This window comes from Chaetodon auriga, chromosome 8 (assembly GCF_051107435.1).
Source record: "Chaetodon auriga isolate fChaAug3 chromosome 8, fChaAug3.hap1, whole genome shotgun sequence".
Classification (NCBI taxonomy): domain Eukaryota; kingdom Metazoa; phylum Chordata; class Actinopteri; order Chaetodontiformes; family Chaetodontidae; genus Chaetodon; species Chaetodon auriga.
This window is the reverse complement of record NC_135081.1, coordinates 9,066,525-9,093,656: the sequence shown is the minus strand read 5'-3', so window position 1 is coordinate 9,093,656 and position 27,132 is coordinate 9,066,525. Positions and strand designations below refer to the sequence as shown.

Genomic DNA, 27,132 nt, shown 5'->3' with positions numbered 1-27,132 from the left:
GGTAATGTCCGGATAGTTCATGGTGTTATGTGTGAAAGTTGAGTAACAGTCAAGTATGTGTGTGTGTGATGATGCATTCATTCATGCTCTTTTGCACTCTGAAAACATGAACTTTTGTTTGTTCTGGGAGTCAAGCTGTTGTTGGCTGCCAATTTAAACATGTCACCTTGGATTATATCCGCTGTTCTATAAATTATATTCCACTTATGGATGCTCTGACATCTGCCAGAGAGCCAAACACCCAGAGGAGAAAAAGACAGATGCTCATACAGGTTTGGCAGAAGTGAACAGGCAGGCTTTTAACAGCATATAGCCATTGGCAGAGGCACAGCACAGCCGCTGCTAATATATTTAGTGTCATACCTTATCAGTGAGCAGACCTGTACAGACCAGCACTCATTTTAACAAGAATTTTACTTTTAGTCTTAGATGCTTACTGAAAATTGCAGTTGGTACAAAGTCACATTTTAGTATTTTTTCGTTCTTGCTGTTTTGTTTTAGTCAAGATTTAGTCAGTGAAACTCTCTGCCTCTCTCTCATGGAGGGAGATGAGTGTTACCTGGGAAACTCATTTATTCACTTTACATGGAGCTAAAATTAATACGGAGGTATATTAAGTATGTTGCTATTTGTTTATGAGCTGTAATAGATCATGAATGACCGTGTAGAAGGGGTAGATGTGCACCTTATACTCGGATCCATTGAATTTCACAACTTGTTAGCAACGCAAGGCACTGACTGCCCGTCTTAAATCCACACAGCACTCCATCCTCACTGTGCATGATAACAATACGCTCAGTCTGTCTTCCAGTTGAATAGAAGAGAAATGTGTCCACAGGCCGTCTCTCCTCTTTCTTCCCCTGTCAAGATGAGGTGCTCATCATTTGAGAGGCCAGCTGCCAGCAGCAGCTAATGGCTTCATTCTGCTTTTTTGAGAGCTTGATTTATTATTGGTCGGCTCTGACAAGGTTAGCTTGTTCACATTAGTTCTAGTGGAAGCTGGCATTTGCATGGGTACTGGACATGTGCTCCTTACTCTGCAGATTACGGTCGTAGATTACTTAAGACTTGTTGAACCTCTCACTTGGACCCTTAATTACCAATAATTGTTCATTTTTGTGTTCCCTTAGTCCCAGACTCATCGACATGGGCAAAGTGTACAGACAGTCCAATTTGGAGAACCTGGAACAAGCCTTCGGTGTGGCAGAGAGAGACCTGGGTGTGACACGCCTCCTGGACCCTGAGGGTAAGATTTAGTCAGAACCAAACACCAGACTTGTTTGTTCGTGCTGGTAATGGTTTTATTCTGTATTTGTTGTTATGTAATGCTACAGTATTAGGAACTCTACAGGCTAATGGCTGTTAATAGTTGCATGAAATAATGAGATGGAGTATAATTTGTACCTTGTCCTTTCAGATGTTGATGTCCCACACCCTGATGAGAAGTCCATCATCACCTATGTATCATCCTTGTATGATGCCATGCCTCGTGTTGACGTACATGATGGCAGAGCTAACGTGAGCAGAACTTCTTTCGTACTATCAGAGTTATTTGAATCACACCTGCAAGATATTTCAAATGTGCTAGAAATAGATATGCGTCAGGCTAACACGAATATTTCCTCTAATTTGATCTGGTTTAATGCTTGATCAGATTTAATCAAAACGGAACGGGCTCGTGACTCACCTTGTGAACGGGCTTTTGTTAGCAGTGTTTTCCAAAGTTTCAGCATGTTCAAGAGAAATAGAAGTCTTGTGAAACCAAGTTGCAGGAAATTAGAAACCTGTGGTGTTTACACATGCAGAAGTATGTATTGTCATACGTCACCTGTTCACATAATCATAGTGTATACAAGCTCACTCACTAGACTAATGCTATGCTGGTGTGTCCTCATCTTAAACTTGGCTGACATAAAGAAAGTGAAAACTGATCTCACATCTTTTCTAATAAATGCCCTTATAAACACGGGTACAGCTGCAACCACTGAATCCTGGAAAATTGTAGAAATATGCTTCTCTCTGTCTGTTTCCCACCACGTATCAACCCCCTCTCCACTCTCTGCCTCCCTGTACACTCACACAAGACCTTCATTGTTGATACTTAATTGAGTTTAGTGTGGTGCGTGAGTGATTGAACATGGAGACGCAGGAGAAGAAGAGCCCTCCTGTCTGTTGTTGTTAACCTCCCAACTATCTTTTCTGCTGTGTTTGCTGCAGGAGCTGGAGCTGCGCTGGCAGGAGTACTACGAGCTGGTAACTATTCTGCTCCAGTGGATCCGCCACCACGTCGTGATCTTTGAGGAGAGGAAGTTCCCTGCCAGCTATGAGGAGATAGAGGTGAGATGATATGCTGATGTTCTGCCTTTAGGCCAGATATTTGTCTTTGTTATGGGTATGTTTGCAGTTGAGCAACACTGATGAGCAGAAATACAGCCTATATAAAAAGAGAGTTTCCCTTAATACTCCGCATGAAAAAGTTCTCTTTATGTAATTAAAAGAAGATCGCTTAAAATACTGTACATAATACATTACGTACACAACAGTATTATGAAAAAGAGGCTTTGGCAGCCATCCATTGTTAGATCAAAGAATGGACTTACATAATGTCTGGCTGTGGGCAGATAGAAGCAACTGTATTCCCAGACATTGTTGTATGGTAGGTGGGACAGTGTCAGTGCTGAGAAAACTCAGCCAAAAGGTAGATCATGCTGAACCTAATCCTCAGAAGACTTGCCACTGGGCCGCTCCCTGTCAGCACTGCTGAACAAAAGCATAGCGTGACTTTAGTGTTTTTCTTAATTCACTTAGAAGTCAAATTATCAGCAGCACAGCATTGTGAAAAATAGCGGTTTGGATGTGCTTCTTTAAAACCATTAAGTCTGGTTAGACATTCTTTTTATTGATGAAGGCAATCAAGTTATTTGACTCATTATAACTTCAACTCACAAGTAAAGCCAAGGTTTCACCATTTGTTCCAGAAAGGCAATTTTTTTCAGATGTTTTGGAACAGACATAAATCTTTAAAATTTACATATTTGTGTGTATTTTTTCTTTAGCTTCTTTGGCGTCAGTTCTTGAAGTTCAAAGAGACAGAGCTGCCGGTGAAAGAGTCTGACAAGAACCGGTCTAAACACATCTACCAGTCCTTTGAGGCAAGCACCCTCATTTTCTATTCTTTTATATTTTATTGTATTCTGTTCGAACGAAGGATGACTTACGCATTATTATTCTGCTCCCACCTGTCAACAGAGTGCCGTACATGCTGGTCAGGTGAAGGTCCCTCCAGGCTACCATCCCATCGATGTGGAGAAAGAATGGGGTCGACTTCATGTGGCCATCCTTGAAAGAGAACGGCTGCTCAGGATAGAGTTTGAGAGGTTAGGACAGTGGCGGATGTGCAATCATGTATACATTTTTTATCGATCAAATTTACTAGTTTTTCCTCACCAAGGAGTGTGGTGGAAACAAGTCAAAACAGTATAGAAATAAATAAGTCAGGCACCACATCCAGTTCGTAGATTAGCAGATAATTCACAATCATGCCTACTATACAGAATACATACAGTATGTATACATAGAGATGACACCACACCCTGCTTCGACAATAATTCGTAATAAGGGTAAATTTTTCATTTACAGAACACATCAGTACCAGTTCAGAGAGGACAAGATAATTTTGACCTAGCTTGTTTCAATAGAATAGGAATAAGAAACTCTCTGTCATAACAGTATTTACTTTGGGAGCATTAATACGATGATAAGATAGTAAACTGAATTTAGTGGAAAAATAAAAAGGAAAAGAAGAGGCATTGCAAACGTGTAACGACCACAGTTCTTATTTTACCATCATTTTGATTTGCAGACTTATTGCAGAATTGTTGCTGCTTCAGTAGAAAATAACCAAACATTCTGGTGAAACTGTTTTGTGTGTTGGCTTGTATTAAAATGAAAGAGGTGTGTTCCTCATAATTGGATGCTTAAAAAGATACAATTAAGGTTGATGAAATAGGAAGAGATGTCCTGTGTAGTTAGATTAATGTTGCATCATGCCTGGAAAATGGGATGGTTTCATGCCATGCGCTTGTGCGGTCATCTTGCAGTCTGATAGCCTTGTGTATGATTCTGAGACGTGGAATGACTGAGTGAGCAGACTGGGTGCCTTTGTCAGAAAACGGAGATGTTTGTGTCTCACTCTGTGCTGCTATGTGGCAGAGTCCAGAGTTCTCCTCAGTCACGCTGGGAGTGTGAGAGGAACCGTTTTTATCGTAGCTGGAACTTTAGTCTTTATAAAAAGAGTTGTGGAATGGCATTCGTGAGTGACCCTCATAAATTGGAGTTTTTGCTACAGCGCAGGTGGGTGCTTTACCCTCTGGTGGTCTAATGTGATGGTCTAACGCAGGTTTTTAGTTCAGGAACTGCCAAAGAGGGAGTTGATACTGTGGGAGTTGTGAGATGGGGATCATCACAGGGTTTTATTGATTCTTTATTATCTGATCCAGACTCGAGAGGCTCCAGCGGATCGTCAGTAAAGTCCAGATGGAATCGGGGTTGTGTGATGACCAACTCAGCCACCTGGAGACCCTGCTGCAGACGGTGAGTCCTATTCAGGTCCAACATGAGAAATACTATACTTTGATATGAGTTCCCAAATAAGGACGAGTCCAAAGGACCAAGAAGATGATCACACATCACTTTTTTGACCATGTGTCTTGTTAATTTAATTGTGACTTTTTAAATGCTACATTCATCTTTGAAATGAATTCAGCTGTACAGTTGCAGCTGTCTGGAGGAGATGGTTGTTGGGATAGTGAGTCATATGGTATTATTAAGTCCAAAGTACAGCCTATTTCATTAAACTCTGTGAAGGTCCACATGTCATGTACAGTAGTTTGATAAAATTGGCTTTCATCCCTTCAGGACATCCGTCTGCTGAATGCAGGGAAACCAGCTCAGCACACAGCAGAAGTGGAGAGGGAGCTGGACAAGGCCGACAACATGATTCGCCTGCTCTTTAATGACGTGCAGATACTGAAGGATGGGCGCCACCCTCAGGCTGAGCAGATGTATCGCAGGTAGGTGCTCGTTCAAGTTCATTTGTAATAATATACATACACAACACAATATAAAGGAGACTTTCAACCAATAGCTGACTGTGTTTCTCATCTCCACAGGGTTTACCGGCTCCATGAACGTCTAGTAAACTTGCGCAGCGATTACAACCTTCGTCTGAAGTCTGCTGTGACCACCGTGCAGGCTCCCCTGACGCAGTCCACCGTGAGGGTGCGACCTGAGTTGGATGATGTGACCCTTCGCTATGTTCAAGACCTTCTGGCCTGGGTGGAGGAGAACCAGCACCGCATTGATGAAGCCCAGTGGGGCTCTGATCTTCCATCTGTGGAGTCCCAGCTGGGCAGCCACAGAGGCCTGCACCAGACTGTGGAGGACTTCCGGTCCAAGATTGAACGGGCCAGATCTGACGAGGTAGTACCCTTATCAGAGCCACTGGGAATGACTTCATACTGTCTGATGCTGTGCGGTTGATTTTAAAAGTAACCTCTGTTGCATCTGTTGTGCTCTTCAGACCCAGCTCTCTCCTGTCAGCAAAGGCACATACAGAGAATACCTGGGTAAACTGGACCTTCAGTATGGCAAACTACTGGTAATTTTTTTCATATTTAAATATTTTTCTGTGGCTAATATTTAGATTTTTGCAGGCATTTGAGTGCTGATTTTGAATCAACTGTTGGTATTTTGATCTTTCAGAACTCTTCCAAGTCCCGCCTAAAGAACTTGGAGTCACTTCACGCCTTCGTCAGCGCTGCCACTAAGGAACTCATGTGGTTAAATGACAAAGAAGAGGAGGAGGTCAACTTTGACTGGAGTGACAGAAACACCAACATGACGGCTAAGAAAGACAACTACTCTGTGCGTTTTAGAAGTAGAGCAACAACTCACAGCGTGTCGACACAACATTTAATTCATTCATTAAATGAATTGACTTTTTATTCCCCCAAGATTGTCATTAACTGATTTATTTGGGTTGTTTAGGGTCTCATGCGAGAGCTGGAGCTGAGGGAGAAGAAGGTCAATGATATCCAGGCCATGGGAGACAAATTTGTAAGGGATGGACATCCTGGCAAGAAGACAGTTGAGGTACTTATTCTAATAAACCCAACTGAACACATAGTATAGAAGCTAGACACTGAGATCTCAACTAATCCACTGTCATCATGTCTTCTTGGTCTCTTGCAGGCCTACACAGCTGCCCTGCAGACTCAGTGGAGCTGGATCCTCCAGCTGTGCTGCTGTATTGAGGCTCACCTCAAAGAAAACACAGCCTACTACCAGGTATGGAACAGTGACTTTCCAATTCCAGTAACTCTACTATGAGACTCCATTAATATTCAGAGAGCAAAGAGTCACATTTTCTCTCCCCCATGATGTCCTTTTGCTTGCAGTTCTTTGCTGATGTGAAAGATGCTCAGGACAAGATGAAGAAAATACAAGAGAACATGAAAAAGAAATACAGCTGTGATCGCTCCACCACAGCCACGCGGCTGGAGGACCTGCTGCAGGATGCTGTGGTGAGTGATGACTGCTTACACTTACATACTGTGTCTATATGTGCATGTACATGGCTTTGCCAGATGAGCATCTTAAGAAAACGTAGAAGGAATAAGAAAATATGTCAAGATGATGACAATTTTTGATTCAAAAACAAACCTGCCCCACTGCTCACATTTTAATGCACAGGATGCATTTTATTCTTATCTTGTGTGTGTGTTTATTTTTTAACCACCAGGAGGAAAGAGAACAGCTGAATGAGTTCAAGACCCTTGCGACTGGCCTGAACAAGAGAGCGAAGTCCATCATCCAGCTGAAGCCACGCAACCCCACCACCTCCATCAAAGGCAAACTGCCTATCCAGGCTGTCTGTGACTTCAAGCAACAGGAGGTTAGGACTGCGTGCTTACAAGCTCATAGTGATGTGTAATCATTTGCAGCTCAGAGTGCTTGCAGGACCTCAGCATGCCCTCTTTAATGTGTGTGTTCATCAATCATGGATTGTGTTTCAGATCACTGTCCATAAAGGAGATGAGTGTGCGCTCCTTAACAACTCTCAGCCCTTCAAGTGGAAGGTCCTGAACCGCTCTGGACATGAGGCGGTGGTGCCCTCCGTCTGCTTCATTGTACCTCCAGTCAACAAGGAGGCCATGGATGGTGTGTCCAGGTGAGAACCCACTGAAACAAAACTGAGCCACCTGCATATGTGACAGCTGTGTGTGTGTAAACTGGGTAACGTAGCTACTCAGGCGCTCCTCTGGCTCTGATTGGTTGTTTTGGGTCGGACGCGGTGGATTCTTGCAAATCGCAGTAGGAGCAGTAGGTGGGACCAGTGGAGTGGAGATTTTTTTTTCACAGATTACATGTTTCATGTACTGCTGTCTGGGCATAGGGACAGTTTTAGCAAATATGACAAAAATAACTTTTATACAAGTTACATACTGCAGCTTTAACTAGTAACAATGCACTGCTTCTGTAAACCAACCCAGTCTCTGACACATTACACATAATACATAATGGGTTTAATACCCTGTAACTGTCAAGGATTAATCTCCGTAGTACCGTCTGTTTCTTAATAATTACACTATGCTCATTCATGTCCTACTCCAGCCTGGATGCCGGTCATCAGGAGATGGTGTCTATGTGGCAGAGGCTCCATATAGACATGAAGAGCTTGCTGTCATGGCAGTACCTGATGAGAGACTTCACACAGATTCGCTCCTGGAATATCACTATGGTGAGTACGGACACTTTTATGCTAAAAACATGGTGTTATATTAGGGATAGGACTTTCATCACAAACAAAATGTATTAGTATTAAACAATATTCAGTCTTTACCTTAGCCAACTGTTAGCAAATGAGACAGCTCCTATTAGCTGTAAATAGCTAATAAAAATAAATGAATTAATAGCTCAAATTAAGTTACTTCAGGCACAGGAAAGAGTTCATTAGTCTTTGATGTTTAGGCTGTTTAGGCTTTGTTTGTGCTTAAATGATTCTGTAATATTTCATGTCCATGAAATAAACCTGACACTCCCATGCCTCTCAATCCTGTGCAGTTAAAGAGCATGAAGCCAGAGGAATACAGGCTGCTGATGAGGAACCTGGAGATCCACTATCAGGACTACATGCGGGACAGCCAGGACTCGCAGCTCTTTGGCCCCGATGACCGCATGCAGATCGAGGAGGACTACACCAAGTCAACCCAGCATTTCGACAGCCTTCTCCGCTCCATGGAGAAAGGTAGCATTTTGATCTATAAATGACAAATTAGCTTTTGATTAATCATGGATGTGCCAAGGGAATATGCAGTAAGTGTAGAGCAACATTTACAGTACATAACTGTCATTCCCTTTTCAGCAGGACCAATGATTAGACTCAGAGGTGAGTCATGGTGAGCCAGTCAAAGCCGCAGCTCACCAAGCTAGTGTGTGTATGTGCTTAGATGCTTGGATGAGGTGTTGAGAAATAACCAGCACCGTCAGAGTAGAGTTCTGAATGACTGCATGTTGTTTTGGTTCCTAGGTTGCTTTTGTTTTCTTTTTTTTGCAGCGCTGTACAAAGTAGAATCCATGTTTTGTAGGTTAACCTACAGAATGTTAAGCTTTTTTTTATTTTTATCACCTAATAGTTTGATTACTACTGCTAGAAAATGTTTGCTATACTTTATACTATATGCTGTGACAGTAGTGTATATGTAACACAACACGTGGAGAGCTGCATGTGTGATTGTGCTTAAGTGCACTACTCATATGTGGTAGATGTTGCAAAAAAGTGATTTGACCAAGTGAAAATGTTAAGAAAGCTGTGGACAGGTCCTCCATTATGTATGTATCAGCAATAGCAAATCACAATCATTTATTTCAACATTCTTGATATGTCAAAAAAATCAGTTTTTCCCACAACCTCAACTTTTGGTAAATAAATGGTTAATTTATAATTGGTTTGATACTGCTGTACTAAACTAATGCAAATGGTACCACACAGGTCAACAGGATGAGTCTCTGTGTAAGAACTACATCTCTGAGCTCAAGGACCTGCGCCTGCGTATAGAGGACTGTGAAGTCGGGACTGTGGCTCGCATCCGCAGACCTATGGAGAAGGAACCTCTGAAAGAATGTGTTCAGAAGACAACGGAGCAGAAGGTACTGCACCCAAATGAATGTGTCATATGTTGAAATATCACTGTGATCAAATAACCATTACCATATTAATTTAGGAGACTGCTAATACCAGCCTCTATGTTGTGTGCCACTCGGCTTGAATCAACTGAATTGCCTGGAGGATTATCTCAAGGGTTAATTTAAATTAGCTTTTCATGTATTCCTATCAGCTTACTTGTGAGGGTGGAATGGAAATGAATGCTAAATATCCTTTGCAAGAGGAAATGTGTCTTAATTTAGAGAGCTACAAACTGCTCTGCATATCGCCATTACGCAGTGTGATCATTGTCTCTGTGTCTGTAACATTTGCATTTAATGACCATCATTGGACTGGCTTTCATATAAGCCTAAAGACCCAACATGTTTAAGAGGCAAAAACCTTCATAACATGGTTCTTAGCAGCTTAGAGGCAAAACTTGGTCAATCTAAAATGAGATAATTAGACAATTCTGTAATTGAGTGAAAATGCTTCATGCTTTTTAGTCATATTGCACCAGAATCCATGCAGTATGCTTAAGTAAGGACATGATTGGTGGACTGGTAAATTGGTGGAAAGAAGAATAGGGAATGAAATTTCATGCTCTGTCTTCTCCTTCTCATAAACCACTGGGCGGTAGTGTAAAAATGGAGTGAGGATCTCAATTGGTGTGGCTTTGAAGTGTGAAGCTACTGCAGAGAATTGCATTTGCTTTGAGATTTTGAGTTTACATCCAGTTCTGAGGGAGCTGTAGAGATTGTAAGCCTGCTGGCTACCCTCATACTGCAGCTGTTCAGCTCCTCTCTGATCTCAGAATGTGTGCAGTGCCTCTGGACAATCTTTGCACAGAGAAGCACAGGTTAAATTTTAAAGATGTCTTCTAGCACATTTTTGGAATCTGCCTCTCATAACAGGCCGGTTGGGGTTTCTTTGTTAGATGATTGTGTTTTGTTTTTTTGTTTTTTTTTCAATGTTTAACCTCAGTCATGTTTTCACATGTTACATGTTGTTTTCTTCTTCTGTTGTACAGAAAGTCCAGGTGGAGCTTGAGGGTCTGAAGAAGGACCTTAATAAAGTTTCTGTAAAGACACAAGAGGTCTTGGCCTCCCCTCAGCAGTCTGCCTCAGCTCCTGTCCTTCGCTCAGAGCTTGACCTCACTGTGCAGAAGATGGATCATGCCTACATGCTTTCCTCCGTTTATCTCGACAAGTGAGTCCCCACTTGTCCCCATTAACTCTTGACAGTTAGGAAGAAGTGCACTGTTTACTAATGTCCTTATGTCCTTGCTACTTTGTTCACTTATTATTTCTTGCCCCAGGCTGAAGACTGTGGAAATGGTCATCCGTAACACACAAGGTGCTGAGGGAGTTCTCAAGCAGTATGAGGACTGTCTGCGCGAGGTTCACACCGTGCCAAAGGATGTAAAGGAAGTAGAGACTTACAGAACAAAGCTTAAGGTAAGCAGCATAGCACCTGTTTGAGAACCTTGTCAAATGATACATGTCATACACAAATCATCCTCTCAACCAATTGGGAACTGCTCCCATTCAGTTGTTGAACTTAGTCCTAAATGATGATTTTGACCTTGTTTGCTCATTGCTGACTGGCCTTTCATTTTGGATGACATCTGCAGAAAATGCGAGCTGAGGCTGAGGGTGAACAGCCAGTGTTTGACTCTCTGGAAGAAGAGCTGAAGAAGGCCACTGCAGTGAGCGACAAGATGTCACGTGTGCACAACGAGCGTGATGCCGAGCTGGACCACTACCGTCAGCTCCTGTCCAGTCTGCAGGACCGCTGGAAGGCCGTGTTCACACAGATCGACCTTCGCCTGAGAGAGCTAGAGCAGCTTGGCCGCCAGCAAGGCTACTATCGTGAGAGTTATGACTGGCTTATCCGCTGGATTGCCGATGCCAAGCAAAGGCAGGAGAAGATCCAGGGGGTACCCATCACTGACAGCAAAACTCTGAAAGAACAACTGGCCCAGGAAAAGGTATGTTGTATTCTGCTTGATATTACTAGCATTCTTTTAAAGATCTTTGTGTGAAACTAGTGAGAACTGCTGTTTTTCCTTGTTTCAAAACAGAAACTGCTGGAGGAGATTGAAAAGAACAAAGACAAAGTTGATGAGTGTCAAAAATATGCTAAAGCATACATTGATACTATCAAGGTGAGCATTAAACACCACCAGTTTGTACTAAATCTTGTTAATATTGTAATTTCAAGTATTTAGTGAAAATATTTGTGGCATAACTGATGTATGGAGAATATCTTTGTTTTTCCAAATAGGACTATGAACTCCAGTTGGTTGCCTACAAAGCTCAGGTGGAGCCTCTTGCTTCTCCCTTGAAGAAAACCAAACTGGATTCGGCTTCTGACAACATCATTCAGGAGGTTTGTTTCTTAGAAGTCATGTAGGACACAGTTTCTCAAAAACTGACCATTGACTTATTTCATGGTGAAAGACTTACACAAGAATCTGAAAATTGCACATTTCTAAGTGTTGTTTGTTTCTCCTTGTGTCAGTATGTAACACTGAGGACCCGATACAGTGAGCTGATGACTCTGACTAGTCAGTACATCAAGTTCATCACTGACTCACAGCGCCGCTTGGAGGACGAGGAGGTGCGTGACAACTGGCTGAGGATCGTGAACAAACTAAATTCTAACATTAACCTAACCAACCAAGTAATTAACCAACCAACAAACGAGATGACCCGCCGATCACCAGAATGCATGAATGCACCGACTTTTTTCTGTGTGTCGCACCGACACACACACACACGCATTACATTAATGTACGGGTGACAAATAGTTCCTTTGCACTGGTTACGCATGAAACATTGGCATGCTGTAGCTGATCTACAATATTAGCTGGAGAAGATTTTTTACAGCATATTATATGCTTAAAGTAGTGACAATGGATTAGTAAAACAGTCAAAGAAATAATAGCCAAAATAATAAATGCAAGCAAATAAGATGGATAAGGTTTGAGTGTGTTTACATCCAAGTGAATACAGTATTTAAATTGATTATTTGGAAGCCACATTGAGATCATAATTCACAATGTCAGTTGAAAACTAGGCTGAATAAACACAGTATACTGTGTGTTTTCATTAGCTATTCCATCTCCATTCATGGTGTGGATTGTGCCATTGTAGATTTAGAGTGAGGGGTTCTTTCTTTCACTATGATTTCCCTTTCCTTTCTTATCCCTCTGGCCACTTTCCCCCCCCTGAGGTTAAGACTAAACACTCTGTGCTTCAGCCTGGTTATCAGGGTCTTCAGCTCTCCATTTTTCCAGATTACGAGTTTAAAGTTTTACATTATTTTCTAACCCTAATGTTTTGTTTGTTTCTTTGCTTCTCTTAACTGCTTGCCAGTGCTTTGCCATGATGAATGCTTAACTTGTTTGAGCATTAAAGAGGTAAATTATTCACAGTGTTTCAAGTACCTACTGTACAGTATAACCTCTATTCCCCATCATCCTAACATCTGTGTTTGTCTCAAACTGCATTTTGGCTTTTAATTGCATTTTTTTTTTCTTACTTTCACTGCAGCCTTTATAAAATTACAACTTTCCACCCAACCTTAGAGACTTAGACCATGTACTCAGTATTCTTTTTAACCTATTTAACAGTGCTTCTTATACTTCCTGCAGTCATAAACAAGTTTCCTAACTTACTTCACCTGAACCAGTTATCCTTGACTTTTCCATTCCATTCTGTGGCAAATAGTGATTTAAAGAACCCCCAGTGCATGGGATGAGATTAAAATCAGTCTAAGTGAATGGTATTAGTAATACTCTGACATGAAGCATTTAGTCTTGAATTGTGAACAAGTGCACACAGACAATACACATAAAAATGAAATGAAGACAGAAAACATTTTCATGTGAAACAACTCAACAGAAACCCACTTTAAAAACTGTCTGACTGAGAGACACTCTATTACATACTTGAAAATAAGAATGTTTTGCCACTTATGCCATAAACATTGAAATAATATATTGAAACACAGTATGTTCAACAATTTGATAATAAATGAAGCTAAATTAGACTTAGTCTATTGGACTATAATATATATCAGAGTTGTAATGCTTTGAAAGTTAGTGCTACAGCTACAGTTGCATGCCATATGATTTTCTTGCTGTGTTGTGAAGTGATATTTTGTTTCCATACATTAATTAATACATCTCCATCATCCATTTTTCTCTGAATTGTCTTGACGTGAATAATTTAATTGCATCGTGAATTTAACATCACTTTGATGAATGTGCATCTAATGATTGATCTTTGACTTGACTTTTGAGCTAACTTTAACATTAACATTACCTGGGTAATACAGTACATTAAGTTGCTCTTATTCCAGTGTGATTAGACTGTGATTACTACAGTAGTTACAATTTTAAACCACACTGTTTTGAGCTGGTTAATGTAAAGTGTTACCTTTTAACATGTCATGCTTGATTATAATCCTTTCTTTACCATTTGCTTCCACTAATGCAGAAAGCTGCAGAGAAACTCAAAGCGGAAGAGCAGAAAAAAATGGCCAAGATGCAGGCTGAGTTAGACAAACAGAAGCAGTTAGCTGAAGCTCACGCAAAGGCCATTGCCAAAGCTGAGAAAGAGGCTCAAGAGCTGAAGCTCAGAATGCAGGAAGAAGTAAGCAGGAGAGAAGTTGTTGCTGTAGATGCAGAAAAGCAAAAGCACAACGTCCAGCAGGAACTACATGAGCTGAAAAAACTCTCAGAGCAACAGATCAATGACAAAACTCAACAGGTGGATGAGGCTCTTCAAAGCAGGGCCAAGATTGAGGAGGAAATCCGCCTCATCAGGCTCCAACTTGAGACAACAGTAAATCAAAAGTCTACTGCAGAAGCTGAGCTCAAGCAACTTCGTGACAGAGCAGCTGATGCTGAGAAATTCAGAAAGGTTGCCCAGGAAGAAGCTGAGAAGCTCCGCAAACAAGTCAATGAAGAGACCCAGAAAAAGCGTGCAGCAGAGGAGGAACTCAAACGTAAAGCTGAGGCAGAGAAGGAAGCTGCCAAGCAAAAGCAAAAAGCTCTGGAAGACCTTGAAAACCTCAAGATGCAGGCCGAGGAAGCTGAAAGGCGAGTGAAGCAAGCAGAGGTAGAAAAGGAGAGACAAATCAAGGTTGCTCAAGCAGCAGCCCAGAAGAGTGCCACGGCTGAGCTTCAGAGCAAACACATGTCTTTTGTCGAAAAGACCTCAAAGTTGGAAGAATCACTGAAACAAGAACATGGTGCTGTCCTTCAACTGCAGCAAGAAGCAGCATATCTCAAGAAACAACAGGAGGATGCTGAAAATGCCAGAGAAGACGCAGAAAAGGAGCTTGAGAAATGGAGGCAAAAAGCTAATGAGGCCCTGCGTCTAAGACTCCAGGCTGAGGAAGAAGCTCACAAAAAGAGCCTTGCTCAAGAAGACGCTGAGAAACAAAAGGAGGAGGCTGAGCGTGAGGCTAAAAAGAGAGCCAAAGCAGAAGACTCTGCCCTGAAACAGAAAGAAATGGCTGAGAAAGAACTTGAGAGGCAGAGGAAGGTAGCTGAGAGCACAGCTCAGCAGAAACTTGTTGCAGAACAGGAGCTGATTCGACTTAGAGCAGACTTTGACAATGCTGAACAGCAGAGATCCCTTCTTGAAGATGAACTTTACCGCCTGAAGAATGAAGTTGTTGCAGCACAACAACAAAGGAAGCAGCTGGAGGATGAACTGGCCAAAGTGAGGAGTGAAATGGATGTACTCATTCAACTCAAGTCCAAGGCAGAAAAGGAGACCATGTCCAACACAGAGAAGAGTAAACAACTTCTTGAAGCTGAAGCTGGCAAGATGAGAGACCTAGCTGAGGAAGCAAGCAAACTTAGAGCCATTGCAGAGGAGGCCAAGCATCAGAGGCAAGTTGCTGAGGAAGAGGCAGCTCGTCAGAGAGCAGAGGCTGAAAGGATTCTCAAAGAGAAGCTGGCTGCAATCAGTGAAGCAACTCGTTTAAAAACAGAGGCTGAAATTGCCCTGAAAGAGAAGGAGGCAGAAAATGAAAGACTCAGGCGACAAGCTGAGGATGAGTCTTACCAGAGGAAAGCTCTTGAAGACCAGGCCAACCAGCACAAGCAAGAGATTGAGGAAAAGATAGTCCTACTCAAAAAATCATCTGAGGCTGAAATGGAAAGACAAAAGGCCATAGTGGATGACACGCTGAAACAGAGGCGAGTTGTTGAAGAAGAAATCCGAATTTTGAAGCTCAACTTTGAGAAGGCCTCATCTGGAAAGCTCGATCTGGAGCTAGAACTGAACAAACTGAAAAACATTGCAGAGGAAACTCAACAAAGCAAACTCAGAGCCGAGGAGGAGGCGGAGAAACTGAGGAAGCTCGCCCTTGAGGAGGAGAAGAGGAGGAGGGAGGCAGAGGAAAAGGTTAAGAAGATCGCTGCTGCAGAGGAAGAGGCAGCCAGACAACGCAAGGTGGCCCAAGAGGAGCTTGATCGTCTGAAAAAGAAAGCAGAGGAAGCCAGAAGACAGAAAGATGATGCTGACAAAGAAGCAGAAAAACAGATTATTGCAGCCCAACAAGCTGCACAGAAATGCAGTGCAGCTGAAGAGCAAGTCCAAAGTGTTCTTGCTCAACAGAAGGAAGACACCATCATGCAGAAGAAGCTTAAGGGAGAGTACGAAAAAGCCAAGAAGCTTGCTAAAGAGGCAGAGGCTGCTAAGGAGAAGGCGGAAAGGGAGGCAGCTCTCCTTCGTCAACAAGCAGAGGAAGCTGAACGACAAAGGTCAGCTGCTGAGCAAGAAGCTGCAAACCAAGCCAAAGCTCAGGAGGATGCAGAGAGGCTGAGGAAGGAGGCTGAATTTGAAGCTGCTAAACGAGCACAAGCAGAGGCTGCAGCACTCAAGCAAAAGCAACAAGCTGATGCTGAAATGGTTAAGCACAAAAAGCTGGCTGAGCAAACATTAAAGCAGAAGTTCCAAGTGGAGCAAGAGCTCACAAAAGTTAAACTTAAGCTTGATGAAACTGATAAGCAGAAATCTGTACTTGATGAAGAGTTGCACCGCTTGAAGGATGAGGTTGATGATGCTGTCAGACAAAGGGCCCAGGTGGAGGAGGAGCTGCTCAAAGTCAAGGTTCAGATGGAGGAACTACTCAAGCTGAAACTCAAAATTGAGGAGGAAAATCAGCGCCTCATCAAGAAAGACAAAGATAACACACAAAAATTCCTTGCCAAGGAGGCTGACAATATGAAAAAGCTTGCAGAGGATGCTGCCAGACTTAGTGTAGAAGCCCAAGAGGCTGCACGCTTGAGACAGATTGCAGAAGAAGACCTCAATCAACAGCGAGCTCTTGCAGATAAAATGCTCAAAGAGAAAATGCAGGCCATACAAGAGGCATCTAGACTTAGAGCTGAGGCAGAGATGCTCCAGAGGCAGAAGGACTTGGCTCAGGAACAGGCACAAAAGCTGCTGGAGGATAAACAATTGATGCAACAACGTCTGGAGGAGGAAACAGAAGAATACCAGAAGTCACTTGAAGCAGAGAGGAAAAGGCAGTTGGAGATCATAGCTGAGGCTGAGAAATTAAAACTCCAGGTTTCTCAGCTCAGTGAAGCCCAGGCCAAAGCTGAAGAAGAGGCTAAAAAATTCAAGAAACAAGCCGATGTGATTGCATCACGCCTTCATGAGACTGAAATAGCCACCAAAGAAAAAATGACTGTAGTGGAGAAACTGGAAGTTGCAAGACTAAATTCCAGCAAAGAGGCTGACGATTTACGCAAAGCTATCGCAGACCTAGAGAAGGAGAAGGCTAGACTGAAAATGGAGGCTGAAGACCTTCAAAATAAGTCAAAAGAGGTATTGTGTCAAAAATGGCATAGCAGAGCAGCTTATGTCATTGTTAACTCTATCTCTAAACTAACACACTTCTTTCTTGAATTTCCTCTGTTCCTTTCTTTGATCATACTAATCATGAAACCATATCTTTAATTTTAAATATGATTTTGATTCTGTTTTTTTTACAGTGCACTGTGCTCATGCAGATCACATCCTGAATGTCCCCTCATGTCCTGAAATGTTGCTTCATTTTTACAACATGCTTGACATTTCTTTCAGCTTCACTCAGCTCACAAAAAAATTGAAACTATCATTTAAAGTCAGATTGAAATGATGAAAATACGAGATTCCATTGCCAATTCAGTCAAAAAGTTAACAAGTTAAAAAAGTTAAAAGTTAAAGTGTGACTCAGTAGTTAGAGATGGACTAGTATTACTGCACATGCACCCACAGATTTAGCAGAACCCCTAATCGATAGGAAAATGTGTGCCAATACTCAGAGACTTTTAAAGGAATATTCCACTTCATTTATCATGGAGGGTAGCCAAATCTTGAATGTGAACTGTATTTGCAGGATAAATATAATATTCAAACATACCAATTAGTGACCAAAAAAAATATTTGCCACCCATAGTCAAGCTCCCATTTGTTACAATGCTCAGTATTTATTGTGAATATCATGTTAAGAGATGCAGGGACTTGCCTCCACCCACTCAGATATATGTGTCTGTGTCAGACTAGTACAACCCTGCCACCAGTGTTAACATGCTAAAAGATTGCCAGAGATGTCATGATACCTATTAAGCCCATCCATCTGACATGACCATGATATGCACAGGTATACATCAATTGACAAAAAATACATTCACACTTCTTTGTTGACAAATATATATCGCCTTCATCCACAACCTCCATCCCTAGGTTTGCCATAGTATATATCATGAACTAAATTGGGGGGATTGTTGGTATGATCATTGTACTTACTATTAGAATACACAGTTGAAAAACAGTGGAGTATTTCTTAGTATGTTTAACTACTTGAAAGGGTACCTTCCAAGAGTCCATGTAAACTGTTTATCATACAGATCTGAGGGTATTAGCCCTCTTAACTAAGCATTAAACAGTGTGTCTTCCTAAACACTGTCCCTTGCCAAAAAAAAAAATATCAGGTGTAGGCCTAGCTGTTGAAACATCTTAAACTTTAACTAACACATGAAATACAGTGAAATACAGTTAGTGGTATTTAGTAGTAAGCACTAAATTCTTATGCAACAAAGTAGCAATAGATGAAATGACACAAAAGCTGTGCTATCCTGAAGAAGTGAGAGCCAGCAAAGTACCATTACGGAAAACAGCATTTGTTATAGTGAGCAGTACAGTATGATTAATTTATTAATTTGTGCAATCTTGCAGAATACTCTATTATTACACTGTCACTTTATAAAACCTTTAATTTTTATTTAAATGTATAAACATTGTAGAATCTAGTTCATTGTAGTCCAGATTGTCATGACACTTAGTATGCACTTAGTTCACCACCAAGAAGTTCTTACAAATAGGAGTTTATAATTTTGGACTCACTTACTCACAACTCAAACTTAGTTTTGCAGATACATTGTAAGAGGTTACACAGTCCAGTCCAATGAGTAGTAATATATTACCTGGAGTATGCTCAATTAAATTTTAATTTTGTTATCAGTGTTTTGTTTTTTTTTTGTTTTTTTGGGCTGAACAAGTTAAATTGAGTGTATCATTACATATGCACTGCATTACAAATGTATGTTAAAATGGGATGAAACTCATGTAGTTATAGTCACTGAAGTTTTTCCAATTTGTGTTAGTTGAGAAACATCATGCTCATGGTTGTTCTGGACTTTATAATGTGGGCAGAAATACTAAAGAATTACACCAACACAAATTATTTTTTACCCTTGAATCTTGAAACAAGGATGCTGGAGAAAGTGTCCATGTCCAACTCTCATGTTCTAAAAAAAAAAAAACTGCAGAAAAGCACACATTTAACTTTACCAGGGGATTGTTTTTATCTCCATACAGTATGCATAAGCAGAGTGCATTGTACAAATTCTATCCATTACAAATAAAATAACTAATTTATATATTAAACATAACATTGTTATCAAGACAAAATATATAAAGAATATGTGCCACTTCTATATTGTAAATTATGTTTTCTATTTTTTTCTATCAGATGGCTGATGCACAGCAGAAACAAATTGAACATGAGAAGACAATGCTCCAGCAGACATTCCAGACAGAAAAGGAGATGCTGCTGAAGAAGGAGAAGCTAATTGAAGATGAGAAAAAGAGGTTGGAAAGCCAGTTTGAAGAGGAAGTCAAAAAAGCCAAAGCTCTCAAAGATGAACAGGAACGCCAGAGACAGCAGATGGAGGATGAGAAGAAGAAACTCCAGGCTACCATGGATGCAGCCCTCAACAAGCAAAAAGAGGCTGAGAAAGAGATGCATAACAAGCAAAAAGAAATGAAAGATCTGGAGATGAAGAGACTCGAGCAAGAAAAGATTCTTGCAGAAGAGAACCAAAAATTACGTGAGAAGCTGCAACAGCTTGAAGAAGCACAAAAGACTGATAAAGTCCCAGACAAAGAGCATGTCCATGTAACAGTGGTTGAGACAACAAAGCAAGTTTACAATGGCCAAAATGCCAGTGATATTGTAGACAGTGTAGAGAAGAGACCAGACCCCTTGTCTTTTGATGGCATCCGTGATAAGGTACCTGCAAGCAGACTTCATGACCTCGGTCTTCTGCCCAAGAAGGAGTTTGACAAGCTGAAAAATGGCAAAACCACTGTGCAAGAGCTTGGTGAGACTGAAAATCTAAGAAGAATTCTCAAAGGAAAGAACTGCATTGCTGGGGTTTTGACACCATCTAATCAAAAAATGTCAATATATGAAGCATTGAAAGAGAAGAAGATTACTCCAGGCACAGCCATGATCCTTCTTGAAGCCCAGGCAGCCACAGGTTACATTTTAGACCCCATTAAGAACCAGAAGCTTCCTGTTAATGAGGCTGTCAAGGAAGGCTTAATTGGACCTGAACTGCACAACAAAATGCTTTCAGCTGAGAGAGCAGTTATTGGCTACAAAGATCCATACACTGGTGGGAAGATCTCTGTTTTTGAAGCTATGAAGAAGGGCCTGATTGAACATGATCACGCCATCAGAATCCTTGAGGCTCAGCGTGCAACTGGTGGCATCATTGACCCTATCAATAGTCACCGTGTGCCCAATGAAATAGCCTATAAACAGGGACAATATGACGCTGAAATGAATAAGATTATGGAGAACCCTTCAGATGACACAAAGGGATACTTTGACCCCAGCACTCAGGAATCCTTGACGTATTCTGAGCTGATGGAGAGATGCACCACTGACCCTGACACCAGTCTGTTACTTCTGCCAATCACAGACAAAGCTGCTCAGTGCTCAAGCATGTACACAGAGGAGGAGACTAAGGATGTGTTCAGCAAGACAACTGTGTCTGTGCCATTTGGAAGATTCAAGGGAAAGACTGTCACCATTTGGGAAATAATCAATTCTGAGTACTTCACTGAGGACCAGAAGAAGGACCTTCTCCGTCAGTACAAGACAGGCAAAATCACAATTGAAAAAATCATTAAGATTGTGATTACTGTGGCAGAAGAGAAGGAGAAGAAGAATGAAATTACCTTTGATGGCCTGAGAGCACCTGTGCCTGCCACTGAGCTCCTGGAATCCAAAATCATTGATAAAGACCTGTACAACAAATTGCACAAAGGCAATAAGACCGTCAAAGAGGTGTCTGAAATGGACTCTGTCCACAAAGCACTGAAGGGTACAAACTGCATTGCAGGTGTCATTATTGACTCATCCAAGGAGACAATGTCCTTTTACCAAGCTATGAAGAAAGACATGATGAGAGCAGGGCCTGCCTTGAATATGCTTGAAGCCCAAGCAGGAACAGGCTACGTGGTTGACCCAATTCATAATCAGAAGTACACTGTAGATGAAGCTGTCAAAGCAGGTGTTGTTGGTCCTGAACTGCATGAAAAACTCCTTTCTGCAGAGCGAGCTGTGACAGGTTACAAAGATCCTTACACTGGAAAGACTGTATCTCTGTTCCAGGCAATGAAAAAAGATCTCATACCTAAAGAACAAGGAATCCGACTCCTTGATGCCCAGCTGACCACCGGTGGCATTATTGATCCAGTAAAGAGCCATCACATTCCTCATGATGTGGCCTGCAAGAGAAATTATTTCGATGATGAAATGAAACAGATTCTCAGCAGCCCCACTGAGGAAACTAAATGCTTCTTTGACCCCAACACAAAAGAAAATGTCACATACTCAGAGCTCTTCAAGAGATGTGTGACTGACAAGATAACTGGTCTCCAGCTTCTGCCTCTTTCGGAAGAAGCAATCAATGCAAAGGAGGAGTTAATGTACAATGAAGTTCAGACAAAAGAGGCTATGACTCAGGCAACTGTGGAGCTTGACTCTGGACCATTTAAGGGCAGGAAGATGACCATCTGGGAAATCATCAACTCTGAGTATCTCACTGAGGAGCAAAGGCTTGACCTGCTCAGACAGTTTAGGTCAGGAAAGGTTACAATTGAAAAGATAATCAAGATTCTTATAACAATTGTAGATGAAAAAGAGGCCAAGAAACAAGAACAGTCCAGCTTCAAGGGACTCAGAGCTCCTGTGCCAGCAAGCTCTCTGTATGCTTCCAAAATTATTGACAAACCAACCTTTGACCTCCTTCAACAAGGAAAAACAACACCTAAACAAGTCAGTGAGAATCCCAATGTCAATAAATACCTCCAGGGCTCTGATTGCATTGCTGGCATCTACCTGGGACCGACAAAAGAGAAAATAAGCATTTATCAGGCTATGAAGAAAAAGCTCCTCAGACACAACACAGGTCTTTCACTTCTTGAGGCCCAGGCCGCCACAGGGTTTATTGTAGATCCAGTGAGGAACCAGTGTGTGTCAGTAGATGATGCAGTCAAGTCAGGCCTTGTTGGTCCAGAGCTACATGAAAAACTCCTCTCTGCAGAAAAAGCTGTCACTGGCTATAAAGATCCATTCACTGGCAACAAAATCTCCCTCTTTGAAGCAATGCAAAAAGATCTCATCTTGAAAGAGCATGCTATGCCACTGTTAGAAGCACAAATGGTTAGTGGAGGGATCATTGATCCTGTAAACAGCCACCGTGTCCCAACTGATGTTGCATATCAGAAGAACATTTTCAGCAAAGAAACTGCCAAGACCCTATCTGAACCATCTGATGATAACAAGGCTTTCTCAGATCCAGAAACTGATGAGAACGTTACCTACAAGCAGCTTAAAGACAAGTGCCAAAGAGATCCAGAGACAGGCCTGCACATCCTCCCACTGTCCAAGCCTCAGTCTCCAACTGTTGTGGAGAAGACATATCTCTACACAGAGGAGCAAACACAGAGTGATCTGACCAACACCCAAATTGACATTCCAATCGAGGGCCTTGCAGATAAACCAATGAACCTCTGGGACGTCATGAACTCTAACTTGCTTCCGGAGCAGGAGAGGCAGAAGCTCATGGATGAATATCGCTCTGGTAAAATCACAAAAGAGCGTATGATCATCATAATTATTGAGATCATGGAGCAGAGAGAGATCATCAGAAATGACAGTCCGCTGTCATGTAAAACTATAAGGAGAAGGATAACTATTGAGGAGCTCTACAATGCTCGCATCATAGATTTGGAGACATACAACCTCCTTAAACAGGGCAAGAGGGACATCCGTGACATAATGGAACTGACCAGTGTTAAACAGTATCTCTATGGCACAGGCTGTGTTGCTGGCGTCACAACTGACTCAAGCTCAAAGATTAGCATATACCAAGCTATGAAGAGAGGTTTCCTTAAACCAGAAGTAGCCCTCAACCTCCTAGAAGCACAAGCTGCTACAGGATTCATTGTTGATCCAGTTAAAAATGAAACACTCACAGTTGATGAAGCTGTTCGTAAGGGTGTTGTCGGCCCTGAGATCCATGACAAACTTCTATCAGCTGAGAGAGCAGTCACAGGATACAAAGATCCATACAGTGGAAAAATCATATCTCTTTTCCAGGCCATGAAAAAAGACCTTGTTCCAGAGGATTATGCTCTGAAAATGTTAGAGGCACAAACTGCCACTGGTGGTATTATTGATCCTGAATTCCAATTCCATCTGCCCGCAGACGTTGCTATGCAAAGAGGTTATATCAACAAGGAAACCAATGAAAGACTGACTGAAAGTGTCAAAGGATTTGTTGACCCTGTCACTGAAGAGAACCTGTCATATGCACAGCTGCTCAAGAGATGCAAGTTAGATGGTGGGTTACGCCTCCTCTCCTTGGGAGACAAGAGGGTGATGTTCAAGGGTCTGAGGAAACAGATCACAATGGAGGAGCTGCTCCGCTCACAAATCATTGACCAGGATACTGTCACTGAACTGAATCAAGGTCTTGTTTCAGTGGAGGAGGTTAGCAGTAGGCTATCAAGGTACCTTGAGGGCACAAGCTGTATTGCTGGTGTATTTTTAGAGTCCACAAAGGAACGTCTATCAATTTATCAAGCCATGAAGAAGAACATGATTAGGCCGGGCACTGCATTTGAACTCCTTGAGGCCCAGGCATCCACAGGGTATGTCATTGATCCAATCAAAAACCTCAAACTGACTGTCAATGAAGCTGTGAGAATGGGAATTGTAGGACCTGAATTCAAAGATAAGCTCCTGTCTGCTGAGCGTGCAGTGACAGGATACAGAGATCCGTATTCAGGCAAAACTATCTCCCTGTTCCAGGCCATGAAAAAGGGGCTAATCCTGAAAGATCATGGTATCCGTCTCCTGGAAGCCCAGATTGCCACTGGTGGAATCATTGACCCAGAGGAAAGCCACCGTCTGCCAGTTGAGGTGGCCTACAAACGTGGCTTCTTTGATGAGGAAATGAATGAGATCCTGACAGATCCATCTGATGACACAAAGGGCTTTTTTGATCCCAACACTGAGGAAAACCTAACCTACCTCCAGCTCATGGAGAGGTGCATCACTGATCCCGACACTGGCCTGGTGCTCCTGCTGCTGAAAGAAAAGAAGCGAGAAAGGAAGACCTCCTCCAAATCCTCAGTTCGGAAACGCAGAGTTGTCATTGTGGACCCAGAGACAGGCAAAGAAATGACTGTGTACGAGGCCTACAGGAAGGGTCTCATTGACCACCAAACCTACCTGGAGCTTGCTGAGCAGGAGTGTGAATGGGAAGAGATCACAATGACCTCCTCTGATGGTACTGTCAAATCCATTATTATTGACAGGAGGTCAGGGAGACAGTATGATGTTGACGATGCTCTTTCCCGTGGCCTCATTGACCAGAATGCCCTTGATACATACCGAGGTGGAAATCTGTCCATCACAGAATTTGCTGACATGCTCTCTGGAAACATGGGAGGCTTCCGCTCTCGCTCATCCTCCTTTGGTTCCACCACTGGTTCCACTTACTCTTCTCCTATGAGCCCCATACCCTCCATTAAACCACCTGCAGTCATATGGAATGACCCCACAGAGGAGACTGGCCCCATAGCTGGAATCTTAGACATAGACACACTGGAGAAGGTGTCGATCACTGAGGCCATGCACAGAAACCTGGTCGACAACATCACAGGCCAAAGATTGTTGGAGGCCCAAGCCTGCACAGGAGGAATTATTGATCCCACAACTGGGGAGAGATTCTCAGTCACTGATGCTACAGAAAAAGGCCTTGTAGATAAAGTCATGGTTGATCGCCTCAACCTGGCTCAAAAAGCATTCAATGGTTTTGAAGACCCCAGAACTAAAGTAAAGATGTCTGCCTCCCAGGCTCTAAAGAAAGGCTGGTTATATTATGAGGCTGGGCAGCGCTTTCTGGAGGTCCAATATCTGACTGGTGGGCTTATTGAGCCTGATGTTGAAAGCAGAGTGTCTCTAGATGAATCCATCAGGAAAGGCACAATCGATGCCCGCACTGCCCAGAAACTGAGAGATGTCAGTGCTTATTCTAAATATCTTACATGTCCAAAAACCAAACTGAAAATCTCCTTCAGAGATGCCATGGAAAAAAGCATGGTCGAGGAAGGATCTGGCCTAAGGCTTCTGGAGGCCTCCTCACAGTCCAGCAAAGGTCTGTACAGCCCCTACAATGCCAGTGGCCCTGGATCTGCCTATGGCTCCCGGACTGGTTCGAGGACTGGATCCAGAACAGGCTCCAGGAGAGGCAGCTTTGATGCTGGCTCTGGCTTCAGCATGAACTTCTCATCCGCCTCCTTCACATCCTCTTCAACTAGCTACAGCCGCAGATTCTGATCAGCTTGTTCTGTTCCTAACATAGTGTGTCTAAGAACCAACAGTACTAATGCACTTTATAGTTGCATTTCTCACAGGAAAAAAAAGTTACAATAACAAAGAAAATATAATTTATTTATTCTGCCTTCCATATGGTCACATCAAGAATGCCTTGGCTATTCTTTTTTTTTTTTTTTTTTTTCATATATAACAGATGTTTAAATATATGCCTCATATATGGAGACATAACTAAGCATTGCTAGATACATAAGATAATAATTTTCTTTCTAAAGTCACTTTATATTTTTCAAAGTAAAGCATGAAATTTCTGCTGTTTTTTAAGTGACTTTATAGTTTTCATTTTACACCTGTTAAAAAATTGTATACTTGTGCTTTCTGAAACTAATATATACTGTATGTATGTCAAACAGAAATATTTTTCCAGTATTCCTTGTTTCCTTTTGAAATTCAAGAATATTTGTCTATTTTTTATCCTTTTCGATAGTACTACTTAATGACATACTGTATGTCAACTTAGTTCTAATGTTTTTAACAGATTCTAAAATACATAGATGCCTTCAAATCTCTGATTGTTTGTGTAGAGTATGGACAGATTTTGTGCTAATGATTTCTTGTTAAATGTTGCCTAACTAAATGATATACACACTAAGAATACACTTGTGAGACACTACAAAATGAGACACAACAGGAGTTCAGCACTGAAAATAAGTGCTCCGATTAAAATTATGCAGACTGTTCTGAAACCAGTCACTACCTTGTGCCCATTCATATTCAGTGGACTTTTGCATCCTTTTATTTCATTACACTATTGTTTTACACACTCCACATGTTGGATTCTTTATATTCACCATCATTCAAGTGTTCCTGGTAAATCCCAAGATGATGTCAGACTTGATCCTGCCCTCCCATACAGACCTGCCTCCTATTATTTTGGTTCTTGTAAGTTGATATTAGTTTTGTTTGTTTGTTCCTTTTGCTGTCTGTTTTCTAAAGTTGATTTTGGTCACATCTCAGAGCCTAGATTATTCCATTTGTTTACATCATTTTTCCCTATCCTATACACTATCATGGTGATATCACTAGTGAACTATTTCTATTCCAAATTTTCATTATTGCTATTATTTATCCTGTTGTTTTGACAGCTGCCTCAGTCCCTCAGAATCCAGCATATGAGCACAGATACTCAGTTGGCCAGAGCACACGATCCCTTCAACTTGGATGGATTTGTGAGTCCATGTCATCCTCACACAGTTACACAGGTATGGTATATAAATGTTTTTGAGTGAACATTGTGTTAGTCCCATTTCATTTGCAAAGGATGAAGCTAAGCATCATCAAGATTTGTTTTGCAGTTTTTTTTAATTTGTATTTTTCTCGCTGCATGGTTTGATTTAATTTCATTTCAATTCATAGTTATTTTCTTTTGTTTCTAGATCTGCTACTGAGTATGTCCTTTCTTCCATTGCACATCACATTTGAAGAAAGCTGAGGCAGAGTCAACCTGAGACCATCTTGGGATGCCTTTCTAGGAACGCTCTTCATTCATTCGCCTTTTTTCATATTATTACTTGAATGCTAATAGCAATATTCATATTGTCATGTCCTAATTTTTTTTCTAGAAAACACTCCCAAAGCATACACACATCTGTTTGTATTTTTTCATTTAAATTTGGATTAACTGTAGTGGTAAAACAGCACATCCTCATTTA

At 41.7% G+C, this 27,132-nt stretch overlaps 2 protein-coding genes across 14 annotated transcripts in view; both read left to right on the top strand.

Moving 5' to 3' along the window:
- The window catches only part of plecb (plectin b), a 123,482-nt gene extending 98,058 nt beyond the window's left edge, over nucleotides 1-25,424 (top strand). For 12 of the 13 annotated variants that reach the window (XM_076737287.1, XM_076737290.1, XM_076737289.1 and 9 more), the window contains 26 exons: nucleotides 1,131-1,246; nucleotides 1,418-1,518; nucleotides 2,218-2,337; nucleotides 3,057-3,152; nucleotides 3,250-3,377; nucleotides 4,500-4,593; nucleotides 4,918-5,072; nucleotides 5,172-5,481; nucleotides 5,582-5,659; nucleotides 5,764-5,925; nucleotides 6,049-6,153; nucleotides 6,253-6,348; nucleotides 6,459-6,584; nucleotides 6,803-6,955; nucleotides 7,077-7,231; nucleotides 7,675-7,801; nucleotides 8,125-8,308; nucleotides 9,053-9,210; nucleotides 10,236-10,414; nucleotides 10,524-10,662; nucleotides 10,839-11,195; nucleotides 11,289-11,372; nucleotides 11,492-11,596; nucleotides 11,729-11,827; nucleotides 13,711-17,064; nucleotides 19,253-25,424. In XM_076737287.1, coding sequence (XP_076593402.1) covers nucleotides 1,131-1,246; nucleotides 1,418-1,518; nucleotides 2,218-2,337; nucleotides 3,057-3,152; nucleotides 3,250-3,377; nucleotides 4,500-4,593; nucleotides 4,918-5,072; nucleotides 5,172-5,481; nucleotides 5,582-5,659; nucleotides 5,764-5,925; nucleotides 6,049-6,153; nucleotides 6,253-6,348; nucleotides 6,459-6,584; nucleotides 6,803-6,955; nucleotides 7,077-7,231; nucleotides 7,675-7,801; nucleotides 8,125-8,308; nucleotides 9,053-9,210; nucleotides 10,236-10,414; nucleotides 10,524-10,662; nucleotides 10,839-11,195; nucleotides 11,289-11,372; nucleotides 11,492-11,596; nucleotides 11,729-11,827; nucleotides 13,711-17,064; nucleotides 19,253-25,423 — 12,952 coding nt within the window. In that variant the 3' untranslated portion in view covers nucleotide 25,424. The remainder of the gene's footprint in view (nucleotides 1-1,130; nucleotides 1,247-1,417; nucleotides 1,519-2,217; nucleotides 2,338-3,056; nucleotides 3,153-3,249; nucleotides 3,378-4,499; nucleotides 4,594-4,917; nucleotides 5,073-5,171; nucleotides 5,482-5,581; nucleotides 5,660-5,763; nucleotides 5,926-6,048; nucleotides 6,154-6,252; nucleotides 6,349-6,458; nucleotides 6,585-6,802; nucleotides 6,956-7,076; nucleotides 7,232-7,674; nucleotides 7,802-8,124; nucleotides 8,309-9,052; nucleotides 9,211-10,235; nucleotides 10,415-10,523; nucleotides 10,663-10,838; nucleotides 11,196-11,288; nucleotides 11,373-11,491; nucleotides 11,597-11,728; nucleotides 11,828-13,710; nucleotides 17,065-19,252) is intronic. The other variant, XM_076737295.1, reaches the window with a different exon arrangement.
- An 804-nt stretch (nucleotides 25,425-26,228) lies between these two features.
- The window catches only part of macf1b (microtubule actin crosslinking factor 1b), a 30,722-nt gene continuing 29,818 nt past the window's right edge, over nucleotides 26,229-27,132 (top strand). The window contains exons 1-2 of the mRNA XM_076737299.1: nucleotides 26,229-26,362; nucleotides 26,566-26,682. Of these exons, the coding sequence (XP_076593414.1) occupies nucleotides 26,303-26,362; nucleotides 26,566-26,682 (177 nt within the window). The 5' untranslated portion in view covers nucleotides 26,229-26,302. The remainder of the gene's footprint in view (nucleotides 26,363-26,565; nucleotides 26,683-27,132) is intronic.